The 14,191-nt window shown below is 26.4% G+C and overlaps 1 protein-coding gene and 1 non-coding gene across 2 annotated transcripts in view; both read right to left on the bottom strand.

Annotated features, from left to right (window-relative positions):
• Positions 1–658: 658 nt before the first annotated feature.
• Positions 659–14,191, bottom strand: part of LOC136983354 (protein phosphatase methylesterase 1-like) — a 51,101-nt gene continuing 37,568 nt past the window's right edge. Inside the window, exons 11-16 of the mRNA XM_067280068.1 lie at positions 11,329–11,389; positions 11,186–11,251; positions 7,306–7,350; positions 2,349–2,413; positions 1,336–1,403; positions 659–1,256 (exon numbers count right to left, since the gene is read on the bottom strand). Of these exons, the coding sequence (XP_067136169.1) occupies positions 1,238–1,256; positions 1,336–1,403; positions 2,349–2,413; positions 7,306–7,350; positions 11,186–11,251; positions 11,329–11,389 (324 nt within the window). The 3' untranslated portion in view covers positions 659–1,237. The remainder of the gene's footprint in view (positions 1,257–1,335; positions 1,404–2,348; positions 2,414–7,305; positions 7,351–11,185; positions 11,252–11,328; positions 11,390–14,191) is intronic.
• Positions 3,443–3,606, bottom strand: LOC136983365 (U1 spliceosomal RNA). The gene has a single exon (XR_010882036.1). It is a non-coding gene; the product is annotated as a U1 spliceosomal RNA (small nuclear RNA).

Here is a 14,191-nt window from a genome sequence, read left to right as displayed (position 1 = left end):
TTATGTTGCCATAATCTTTAAAATGATATAATATATAACAGGATTTCAGGAAACAAATTTTCCTTCTAAATATAGAAGATATATTTACTGCAGTTATGTCACAGAATGATATAGGTAGAAACTTAATGATTTTTTCCATAATATAATTTGAGACCTTTGACACATTTTATAGATGCATATTCATGACTATTGTATACACATCCATCTGCATAACAACTGAAGCTGTAGTTAAGGTTCCTCTAGTTGCAGAGATCCACTTATTGAACAGATTTTTTTTCAATTTTTGGTAACAAGAAAATATTTTATAGACAACATGTACAGAATAAAGGGAAAACAAACAAAAAAAGAAATGCTATCATACTTACATACATTTTTTACAAATCATTTGGAAGAATTTGTGTTCTACAAATTATGATGTTATAAAATGAATTTTATCATAGTGAAATTGACATTTATTGAATAAACAGATTAAAATTAGAATGGAGCCAATCTGGAACAGATTACTCTACAAAATTCATCCATATTGGTAAGTATGTGTTTAAAGAAAAATAAATCAATCTTATTCTATTCTTTAAAATAACATTTTAAACAATTTCTAAACATCCAAAAAAATACATTGCTAAATAATATCCAAAAAATAAAACAAGAAGAAAAAAAATTTAAATTTTTCTCATAATCTAGATATTTATTAATATTTAGAATCAAAGTTATGTTTTATTTTTATATACATTTCCTGGATTCCGAGTCATATTTCTCGATACAATATTTTGGAGAAATGAGTCATAAAATTTTTACAGATTAAGAAATTGGAGATTTACAACTTAACTTTTTGCTTCTTTCATGTAGTACTATATACACGAATAAAAACAGGTTTGAAAACATTTGTTTTTGTTACTAGTTTTTGGCAGTGTCGGTCATTTTACGACAAAAATAAATTCATTCTTAAGTATATCTGTTAGTTTAAGTAATGTTAATGAAGAAAATTATTAATAAACAAACAAATATTAGACAATACATTAATTATAATAATAATATACGTGATTTATATAAGTGTTTCCTTAAAACATTTAAACAATTTCTAAACACATGTTTTTTATACAATTCTCAAATTATATATTCCTCACATAATAATTATCACAATCAATTTGTTATTTTTATATTACATTTGTAAATATATTTAAATAACATTTTTTATTTTTCTGATATGGAAATTATAAACTGTTTCACCATATAAATATTAACAAGCGGGGAAAGTTCTGAAATAAATTTAATAATTTTTATGAATGTAGCATTTGTATCTAATTATGTACAAATGAAGGTTAAAAATATTATTACCTCTGGAAATTTGAAGTGGGGGTAGCAAATTTATGACGTACCACAAAGGTCGCTATGGCTTCCGCAACCTATAAAAATAATTTTCTTAATAACTTCGGTTTTGGAGCGTGAAAATTAACGAAAATTAATAGAATTTACATAAAGGCAATTTTTAATTTTAGCTCAAAACTGACTGATTTTCAGTAAGAACACTGACTTTATAATTTAACTTTATAGGAACTTCCAAAAAAGTTTTTATGAGTCTGAAACCATTTACTTGAGTAACATTATATAATAATCCTATCTTCAGTTCACTTCAAAATGATATTCAACAGCCACTTGATGATATTAAAATGGAACAAACAGCATACTTCAAACATAACTGCTCAAATTTAAAACTTATAAAGAATGTTAAATAGCTCTTCAATTGTGTTTTAAAGTAATGTAAAGATGGGATGATTGTATCACATAAAAGTTAATCAAATAAATTATTTCAAGCTCATAGAAACTCTTTCAGTGTTCTTGTCTTTGAATATAAAGATGATTAAATTTGGATTTACACTATTCAGAATTATAATAAAAGGGATTTTTTTTATACATTTATATATATAAGTACTGCATTTAAAAACAGCAAAATAAAAACTTTATATTATATTTGTAAAAGATTTTGTATTTACTTTGTTTAATTCTGAAAATATATTTTATTTAAGAACTAGATAAATATATCCAAAATATTTATTTTTCAGAAATTAATCCAATTTATTTCTGAAATTTTTTAGTTATTATTATAATTTCTAAATATAAAACTATACACATCTGCTTGTATGATATAACAAAATGTGTAACCTCATAACCATAATTGTACATTCCAGGAACAAAATTAAGCATAAAAGTCTAAGCTTATTTAATGCACTTGAAATTTCTCGTATTAAAAAATTGTATTAAATTGCTATGGTTATAACTATAGAAATCTTAAATGATTAAAGTTTTCTTAATATTTCAAAAATTATTTAAAAAAAAAAAAAAAAACTCACTTTGTCAGGTTCATCTTCATGAATAGCATGACCACATTGAGATAATACTTGCATCTGGAATTTTCCTTGTTAATAAAAATAAATATAATTAATTCATAATATTGTGTATTAGATCATCATCATCATCATCACTATTTTAATTAAAAATATATAATAATTTTTTACATTTCATATGACTTAATTTTATAATGTTTATGAATTGAGGAATAGCAATTTATTATGTAGATTCATTTACTTTTCATAAATCATTATATACAGTATATAATATATATAATAAAAACCCTCAAATGGAGAAAACGGTGATATAGTATATAGTGAGGATTAAAAAAAAAAATAAAAAAAGATGATAATGTGTACAAACCAAACTCAAACTTATATTATTCAAATTCAATTTATAATCATTGCTGTTGCTGAAATTAATATATAATTTATATAATGCTTTAATAATTAATTGCTTTTATTAAAAGAAATGAACACTAAACTGAAATTTGTGGGTGAAAACATCCTCTATGTACAAATTACCATTGACCATTCTCTAAGTGATCATACTTGATTTAACAGTGCTATTTCGGTATTACATGGGCGCGTTACTCGATAAAGCGGTTTTAATACACCTATAGATAAGTAAATCAACGACAAAATCCGTTTCATTTGAAACGGACTATGTCATTGGCTCGTTAGTAAAGCAGCTTTACCAGCCAACGTGCGTTATGCACAAAATAGTTTTTCGCGTTACTCTCACCACAAAAAAAAAAAAAACAAAAATAATTTAACCGTAGAAAATCACGAATTCGATTTCAAAATTCTAAATCGTAAGTTAATGGAATTAAATAGGATTCTAACGCAAAAATCTGTTTTGTTCTACATGCTTCCGTTTTCGAATTTTTCCGTAGAAAAAGTATTACATTTTTAACGCCATCTGTTGGAGATCGCGTGCATAACCAAAGAGATTGCAATCAGTCTTAATTCATTTCGTCGACCATAGCGAAGTTTTACAAATTCGCCTCACTTCGTATTAAATTAAATTATGGGAAAGCCTACGTGGAATTATAAAAACGAAGGGCACCGACAAACTACTTTTTATTTATAATAGAGAGGGGATAGCGCGAACGCAGTCCCCGCTACCAAAAATTACACGCCCCATCTGCCCCAGTTTGGGGTAGTGGCAGGTGTCAGCCTGACCGGAGTGCAATGGCCAAGCCTCTCCCTGGAGGAGCCGCCATCATGACCACGGCTGACCCCGGCGCCAGGTAAGTATGCTCTACACGCTTCCATCCTCGCCCTTATCCGCCGCGCGACGTCGTTTCGCGGGTGTCGTTTCTTTCGCGTCGTCTTCGTCGGCCCACGTCTTCTCGCCCCCGACAGTTAATGTACGCAAATCACGGTGCCAATCACCCACTTACAAATTTCTAATTAATCCCCCGTGTCTTGTCGCGTAATTATTCCTTAAAATAACTGTGAATGAAAAAGCCTTAGTCTTTGGCACTGGCGACATCTGGTGGCAGGAAATGAAGTTAATCTCCGAATTTAATTTTTTGCGCTTTTAAAAACCTTTAAAATTTATTATGTCAATGCCTTTAAATGATTTAATTGCATTAAAATTTTTTAATAAAATAAGAAAAACGAAAAAAAGAGGTTTTTTTTAATTATGTTATTATTATTTCGAGATTGCATTTTCATTGCTTTAATAAGATTTTTATATAAATTAAATTATCTTATTAGCTAGTTTTATTGCGAAAATATATGAGAATATATATTTGTTTCAAGAAAAACATGAAATTTTCGGAAGGATGAATAAGAAAAACACAAAGGAAGGAAGGAAACTGAAGAGTTCTAATGGAATTTTGGAAGTTACTAATTGTGGAAGAATTAATGGCGTTATGGAATTATAATGGCAATCGTATTACTATTAAAAGTTTAAAAAATACATTTTAATAGAAAAAAAATGAATAAAAATAATTTAGTCCTTTGTTGTATTCATAATTAATTTCCAAAAGTAATCTTTTATATAAAATTGAATAACAAATATAGTTATTTAAATGGCCAGAAAAATGCTTTTTTAATCAAATTGTACATATTATTCAACATTATTTCTAAAATCAAATTCTTCTTTCCTTATATTTCAACAGATTTAAGTCATACGAGTATTATTTTAATGATATAAAAATTCATTTATTTCACTTAATAGTGTAGAGAGCTAAAATATTAAATTTAACTAAATCGAAAGTTGCTAGATATCAAATCAATTTCATAAAATAAAAAATTAAAAATTAGCTTTGATTGACTGATGCAGTTTACTTTAAAGTATTGATTAACAATTCTTATTGTACTACAAAAAGAAAATTATGCTGTGATCATCACTTCCAAATATTTTTAATAAATCGATAAAATAACATCATTTAAATGAAACTTTGTTAAAAGTTTATATAAAACTAAAATCAAGTATCATTTTTATCCATTAAACTTTAACATATTTATCTGCTAAATATCAATTTAACTAAAATAAATACAGCTGTTGAGTTACACATAGATAAGAAATAACAGAATGCATTTCTTAGCAAATTTGATCAAATTTCTTATATAATATATTATAATTATCTCAAATATTTTTATGTTTTGGGAATTCATCTTTGGGGAATAAAGCAAATAGAAAAAATATTTATAAAACTTGAAGAAAATTAAACAGAATAGACTATTTGGAGATGTTCTTTTTTCATTCTAACAACTTCATAAACATATTTAAATAATAATTTCTACTGTAAAATTTAATATATTTAAGCATATTACATATGTAATCATACATATATTACATAATATACATATAATAATTCTGACATAATATCCGTATTATGTCAGAATCTCAGACTTCTTTGCCCAGGATAAAATTACTCATGAATTAATCATTCCTGCATTGAGTAATTCAGATCTTGAAGCTTGGTTTACACTGTCATATTAACCACTGTGACAGTGAAACAAATTCCAATCAAAATGAAACATTGTTGCATTGTACTAAATGAACACAAACTAAGTTAGGACGTGATTAGTTAAAAAGGTTTTGAGCACTAGTTGTGAAAAGTTTATTGGTCAAACAAACTGAAGTTCAACAAAAGTTCATATATTCTCAAATCCTGATGAGCTGGTCAAACATTTGCCAAAAGGGGACAAACTGGCAGTTCATAGCAGTTCATATGCCAATGTAAACTTAGCTTTATACTAAGAGAAATATACATAAGCATTCTCTGTTGCTCTTAAACTATTACTCAATCCTCTTCTAAAATCTAATGTCTTCTCTATTATATTGGGTTGTTTGAAAAGTAATTTCATTTTTTCCATAGAAAAATAAATGCAATATTCTTATAATAAATAAATATTTTATTGAAATATATATTGACCATTTTGGTCAAATATCTGTTGTCATTGTTTCTGGTAGTAGCATGATTTCACATTCATAAAAATTTTGATCGTTGTTTACAAAAAACTGATCCAAGTGATTTTTGACATTATCATTTCAAGTAAATGTCTTACAGTTAAAAAAAATTTGTATAGACTGGAACAAGTAATAATCTGAGTGTGCCTGATCTGGCGAATATGGTTGGTGTGATAACACATCTCATCTAAGCTATAACAGTTTCTGACCTGTTACCAAACTTGTGTGAAATTGGCATTATCATGGTAAAACACTACACTTTGTTTGTTGACCAATTCTGGCCTTTTCTGTTTGATGATATTACTCAATTTGTTTACTCGATGGCAGTACACTTTTAAATCGATTGTTAAATTGTCTGGTAAAAGCTCAAAAAAAAAATTTCTTTAAAATCCCACCATAGAGAGCATCTCTCGTTAATAACACGTGGAACCTTCAAGCTTAACATCAAGCTTTGAACCAATTCGTTTTAAGTAATAATAAACAGTTCAATTTAACAGATTTAATCTCATAGTGATTTCACGTGTTGTTATACGGCAGACTGCTTCAATCGGTACCTTTATTTTGTTTTCATTGGCTTCAAATGGCCATCCAGAATGTGGTGTATCTTCGATATTAAAATTGCCAGAATGCAATTTTGTAAACCAGTTTTGGCACTGTCTTTCTCTCAACACATCTTCTCCAAACATGTACCACAATTTTTTTCTTGTTTGAACAGCATTCTGATTTTTTAGTTATAAAAAAGCAAACTATGCCGAAAATGATGCTTTCGATTTTCCACATTTGATGGGTCACCGAAAAAAAACAATTGTACAGAATCAAACAAAATGTTTTACAAATAAGCCTTAAAATGTCAGCTGTCAAAGTATATAATAAAAATGTGGTTTAAAATAAAATTGGCTAGTAACAATACATCAAATTCTTCTAGTAATAAAAAAACAAAATTACTTTCCGAACAACCCAATATTTACAAACTAGCGTTACAGTTAAGCTGCAATAGATCTTTCCAACTATTCTTCTATGTTTAATGTCTGAGATCCCTTATTCAATTAAAAACTTTATGCTAATCTGTATAAATTGTAATAGGACTTAGTTCAAGTAAAAAACAGATAAAAAAACCAAAAATTAAGTCATATAAACACATAGAAAAACCAACAAATTGGAATAATTAATATTTTTACCATGTGCTAAAAGTATTTTAATTTCTTTTTCTATTAACTTTTTCAATTTTTATTTCAAGATAATGCAACTTAGCTCATTTCTCTCATATTTGCTAGCAATCACATTATAAATTAAGTACATCCTTAATAGACAAAACATAAAATCACAAAATAAGCCCAACAAAAACCAAGAATTTTGAATAAAATCATGATATATCACTACTACATAATATGATTATGAACTATGATTATAGTGTTTATAATAAAATGCATAGAAAATAAATAAAATAAATAAATAAATATATATATATATATATATATATATATATATATATATATATACATATATAACTATATTTAATAAAATTCTTACCTTGCATTTGTCCAATTGTTAGGACTTTGTCTAACCTATCCACACCTAATTTATAAAGAAAAATATTAACACAGTTCCTTATTTTATAACTGATAAATCATATTAGAAAGTGAAAATTAATTATTACTACTATTATAAAGTAGTAGTAATTTATTTTATTTATTTATTAAGGAATAATGTAAATGCTATCTTTTTCATTTATTACTTTCATAAATAAAAAAGAACTTTTATAATTTTTTCTTCTTTTATTATTGTCATTCTCCATTTTGTACAATAATTTCAATTTCCCAAATTTCAATATCAACAAAAAATGATCTTGTGTTAAGATTGATGATTAAAAATTAAATAAATCAGAAATTTCTTTGTATCCAATAACAATATTGTTATATTTAAAGGACAATTATACCACAGGTTGCTGGTTGACAAAAATATATCTTATTTTATTATTAAAATTTCTCCAAAATGTACTGTACATTCCAGACTCTAAATCCCTCTTCAGTTGGAGTAGAAAATGCTATCACAAGAAAAAAAATTTTTCCTCTATGTTACTGAACAGTTGGAATTAAAGATATAATACAGGCATATTTGTTAAATAATTATCCAAAAAATCTATTACAAAAATGGCTTAAAAAGAGTATTAATAGTAATAAAAATGAAAAAGAAAACAACAGTAATCTATAAAAAATCTGAATATAATCCTTTAATTTTTACATGATTACAAAACATATTTAAACAGTATAATACATTTTTGGCTCTGTTTTATACAATGTTTGTCAGTTTGTTAATAAATCATACAAAAAATGAGACTGACAATAAAATAGAAAAAATTTTAAACATGGATAATACAGTATATTGTTTACAATGTAGTTGTAATAACCCATATTTATATCTAGGAGAAACTAGTAGGATGTTAAAACTTAGAATACAGGAACCTTATAATATAATTTACATAATTATTACATTATTATTATTATTACATATTATTACAATATAATTATGTAAATTATTCAACTGCCAGGCATTGTATAAATACAGGATTGAATTGAATTTAAATAAGAATTTAAAAAAATAATAATAATAATTATAAAAGAAAACTAAAGAAACATTTACAAATTTTTAAAGTATAGAAAAAAATTTAACTGTATGAATGATAACAATGTGTTACAATTTAATAATATTTGATCATCATTGGTATGCATTATAGAGTGCCAGTAGTTCAAAACTTTCCATAGTTTACAAAATAAGTTTAAAATAGTGATGCTGATGTTTTATTTTGATCAGATTGATGTGATGTGTATTTTTTAAATAAAGTTTCAATCATTGAAATATATATGCCTTTGTTAATATTTGCTATGGTGCCATGCTGTAAGTAAAATTTTAATTGTTTAGAATATATTTTATTTGTCATATATAATGCGACAAAGAAAAAATTTTTTCTTTACGATAGCATTTTCTATTCCAAGTGAAGAGGGACTTAGAGTCCAAAATGTATATTTTGGAGAAATTAGATAAGTAAATTAAGATATATCTGTGTCAACCAGTGACTTGTGGTGTGATTGTCCTTTACATGTAACCAGTGGTGATATTTGAAATATTTAACAAAAGGTTCGCTAGCAGAAAATTTTTCCCTAACAATCACCAACAAACAAAATGGAAGTTTTGGCTAGAAATAAATACAATACCTTTTCTTCCGATACATCTAATAATCAGTGGCATATTTGGAATGTAAGGAGCCCTGGGCGAAGACCGGATAACAATAGTATATTAGTGCTGTTGACTTTTTTTTTTTTTTTTTTTTTTTTTTTTAGGCAGAGAAATTTTTCACCCCAAATGGCACAGCTGATAATAGACAAATGTCATCATCTCTCGAAATGCAATATCCTTTTTATTTCTTATTTCGCTGTCCATAGCCCAACACGTGTTCCACAGCCATCTTGTATTATCTCACGCGTGTGAGATTGTGGGATCTCTCTTATGACTGGATCTAGTTTCAAGAACTCTCTTGAATCGATCGCGATTAAACCTCGTTTTGATCAAGATTGAAACAGTCGAGAGAGATCGCACCAAGGCATAGTCCCCGACCTTGCTCACAATCTAGATTGAAATGCTCGGTGCAAACGGAGTATAAGGCTTTAGTTTAGTAGTGTTACAGAGTATAATACGTATATTTTAATGTATTTTTTAAAAGAAACAAAACCACTGAGAAATGTTATGTGTGTTTAACAAGGTTTGGGAAACTGAAAATTTTACCAACGGGTTTGGCCGAACCTGCGCGAACCTGCTGAATATCACCACGGCATATAACCACATTGTTACTGGATATAAAGAAATCAATTTTAGAACAAAAAGCTTCATTATATAAATCAGAAATTCAGGAAAATTGACAGAGCTAGGCTGAAACTTGCATTTTTGCTTACCAAGAAGATATATTACTAATAATTCAATCTGGATTGCCATTCAATTTTTACTTCAGACATATATAGTAGTAATAAGGGCTTATCACACCAGTGATAATAAGCACAAACATTCAGGTATCAATGTAGTACAACTTATACAATGAAGTAGATATTTTATTTTATTTAATTATACCAAGAGCTAAGAAATTATTACAAAGAATTGCTTTTAGCTCTTGGTATAATTAAATATACCAAGACCTCCTTCATAACCACTCTGAACGTTGTAGTAATGTCACCTTCAAACTCCATCGTTTTATTGTAATGGTAAGTATATATAATTTGTTTTTGTAATAATGTTTTATAATTGTTAATATTATTCCATAACTGTTAACCTATTATTCCACTAATTTTTTAAACTGTTTGTATTAGTAACCTTTATGTCAAGCTACCTTGTAACATTATGAAGCAATCTTATGCCTGTCTCCTTTGCACCCATTTAATGTTTACTGATCATACCGTTATAGTGGTTTGTTTGTCTTGTATAATTTTAAGTGTAATAACCTTTTCATATTAATATCAACTGAATAGTTGGTATTAATATAAAAAATTTATTATAAATTTTGGTTGTTTATGTTAATTACTCATACTCATGTAATTGATTTTACTGTACACCCCTTTTTGTTTTATTAAAAGTACTTCATTGATACCTGAGTGTTTGTGCTTATTATCACTGGTGTATTAAGCCCTTATTATTAGCTACCTCACATTAGTAGATATTAAATTTAATTTAATTATACCAAGGGCTAAAAAGCAATTCTTTGTAATAATTTCATATACAGTAGTAGTTAAAACTATATAATTATACAAGTTAATTGTCAAGTTCACTGGGAACATCTAGATAACAATGTCTCTCCTATGATCTCAGCTAACTCTAAACTCATTCCAACATGATTTATACACATACTTAATAGGTGAAATCTGAATTAGTCAACTGTAAATCTAAACTGCTAGATTTTCAGGCTACATTGTACATTAATATAGTCTTTGTATCAGTCAGTTTAGACTTAAAATTAATTCATACTGGCTTCAATTATTGTTTACACAAACACAAATGTTTTTAATGCAACGTTTAAACTTTATAATTATATAATTCTGAAGAGTAAACTGCCCAAAATATATAATTATTATATTTTTAAACAGAAATTTATTATTATGCTGTTATGCTATGCCCTGGTGTTACCATTCTATAATTCTTTCTTTAGTATCAGAATGGGATGAATATTATGCAGAAAATACAAGTTTTAATTATACACAATTATCCCTCAATTAATCATAGTTTGCTACAGGAATTTCAAAATGTATTCCTGTACTAATTACAATCAGCATTTACTTAGATTACAATAATAAGATAGATTTTAATTCATCATTTTATACAAAAACAATATTTTACATATACATAATTTTATTATTAAATAAATACAAACCTGCAAGCAAAAGCAGCTTAGGAACAGAACTTGATAAAAACATTTCTGATAAACCTTCAAACCAACCTGAAAATGTAATTGTAATAAATCTGTAAATTTTATAAATTTATTCAATTATAATAATTGAAAATTCTGAATCTTACCTCCCCAATATTTCTCTGTTTTAGACAAATCTATTCTCCAGGTAAATTGATTATTTCTGATCTAAAATATAAACAAACAACATAAATCTCATTTTTAATAAAAAGTTAACTACTTTTTAACAAATGTAATTCTCAAACAAGTGAGCAGCAAATCTATTTTAAAAAAATCAAAAATTACTTTTTATTTAAAATGAATGCATGTAAAATATAATACAGTGGTACCTTGACTTACAAGTGTGCCAACTTATGAGTTTTTCGAGATACGAGCCATCTCTCAGCCAATTTTTTGCATTGAGTTGAGAGCTAAAATTCAGGTTATGAGCCAGTTTCAGATACCCCACCACTAGAGTTGGCACAGCAAATGCCACAGCGAACCATAAATTAAGAAAAAGAAAAACTGCCGAAATTTTGTCATTTTTGTTACTCTTCCGTCTGACAGGCTAGCTTATAGAAAAACATGTGATTGAGTGATGTAAGCATTAGTTCATTTCCATTTGTGTATGGTGCCACCATCTCTCATTTCTCAAATTTTCCATCTTTTCTTTCTTTATTTATGCAGCGAACATCACAACATCCACATTCTATTGCGTTTTTTATACAATATTTGTTATTTATAAGTACAATTTTCCCATTTTTCTTATTTAAAAACATGTAACAAAAAAATTGAAGTGTTTTGAGAGGTCTGGAACAGACCAATGGCATTTCAATGGGAAAAATTGATTTGACATATGAGTAATTTGAGAGTTACGAGTTCTGTCATGAAATGAATTAAACTCGTAAGTCAAGGTACCACTGTATAAGAATAATATATTAATATATGTAGGCTTTGCGTGATTATTATTACTTAGAACAAAAGTACACCAATAACTTATTAAAATATTAAAATTGGATTATTAAATTTAGTGATAATTAAATCTTTTATTCATCAAATATCCATTATCCATTGATATCTATAGTATAATATATACTGTAATAGATATTTTATTTATTTTAAAATCATAGAAGAGTTGTTTTTGACAAATCATCAAGAATTAAAGCTTTACATCTATTTTTCAGTTTAAATGATTATCATCATCATTTAAAGCAGAATTTCCATTTTTCTTATCCCTCTATGATCCTTTCTAAATCTTCTCATATAAAATCAGGTCCTTATGCTTTCTGTTCAATTTGTTTTCCTCTTTCTTTCTTTCTATGATCCTTTGATAACTAATTTAACAGATTCCATAATGACAAACATGTGCAATAGATAGAAAAAAAAACAACCTTGTAGAGTGATATAAATAGTATCATATGCTTTCATTATAAAATAGGCTTTTTTCTTTTTAATAATAATTTGTTTATAAATGCATTATTTACAATGTTTCTTAAGACCTTATGGAAAACAGTAAATAATATTCAAAAGAAATTATTATTTAGAACATTAATATGTTTACATATATAAACAAGTACAATATATACAAATATAAAATTTGGTTACTCAATTATTAAACATACAAAAATCAAAAACAACATTCAAAATTAAATTTAAAATGCCACTTAAAGTATTAATTCATCTGGTTAACTTAATAGATAAACTATCAAATAAAAAATGAGAGTTTGATTAGTTATACTTAAATAGACAGACGATCTTAGAAATATATCACAATCCTATATTATAAATTTATATAATAATATCATAAATCATAACAGCTAGTTATATGGTCATTTGCAATGACAAATTAAACAACAGAACACAATTGCACCACATTGCATTTCACCACAACTGCAATTGAAACTTGTACTTTTAAAAAAAATTATCTGAACTATAAATAACATTTTCTAAAATATATTTTACAGAACTATTTTTATTGATTTAGCAGAGTTCTTTTTAATACCATTTGTGCAAAAATCATATATGTATAGTATATAGCAACATAATAATTTGGAATAAAAAATTTTATTGTTATTGCTAGATCAAGAATAGTGTAAACAAATTTAAGAGTTAAATTTCATTTTAATATCTGTATAACATTGATAATAAAAAATGACTTGTAAATATTTAATTAATTTTAATTTAATTTCAATTTATTCCTTTAGGGTTAGAATTCCCTAGAATGGAAGAAAATACATTAGTTAGAATTTTATTTAGAAAACTATAAAATGAAAACATATGAGTGGATACATCTTTAGCAATAATTTTTAGCAATCTTTAATTTCATACAATATCAACTTTTGTATATAACATAAAGTTAGAATTAAATACCAATTGAATGTGTGAAAACTTAATACAATGAAAAAGTAAATGATATAAAGAATAGCCACTAGTATTACAAAACTGACATTTATCTAAATTGATTAAAGGGATACCAATGTTTTTCCATACAAAGAGAAAAAAACTTATTTAGCCAGTGTTGAGTAAAACATTTTTTTTTTCAGATTAAAACTGATGTTTTAGTTATAAATTATTGGTGTGACTGAAATAGACAAAAAATGAAGTACCAGAGATGGTAAGATGCTGCCCTTATTTTAGCTGCATCATTTCTGGATAAATATTCTTTGAAAGCTATATAAATATATCTTAAAAATCTTAAAGATATCTTCCAGATAAGATTCCAGCAATCTCAAAGAAAAACCTGCTAAATGCAAAATATTGTCCAGTTGAGATTACCAATTATTGTTTCATTTCACTGAGTTCTTTTAATTTTAAATATGCTGAGTAATCCAGTGAAATTTGGTCTTTACATATCCTTCCTATATTATTAAGTGACCTTTTTAATACATTAATCCTAATATCTTAGAAATTTAGTTCTGTCTTCAAGGCATAATATGATATAGAACAAACCAAGAAAAATGGCTTTTTTTTAATACAACATATGTAATTTTG

The sequence above is a fragment of the Centruroides vittatus genome, unplaced genomic scaffold (assembly GCF_030686945.1).
Source record: "Centruroides vittatus isolate TY-2023 unplaced genomic scaffold, ASM3068694v2 contig_880, whole genome shotgun sequence".
NCBI classification, from domain to species: domain Eukaryota; kingdom Metazoa; phylum Arthropoda; class Arachnida; order Scorpiones; family Buthidae; genus Centruroides; species Centruroides vittatus.
This window is presented reverse-complemented; position numbering and strand designations above follow the sequence as displayed.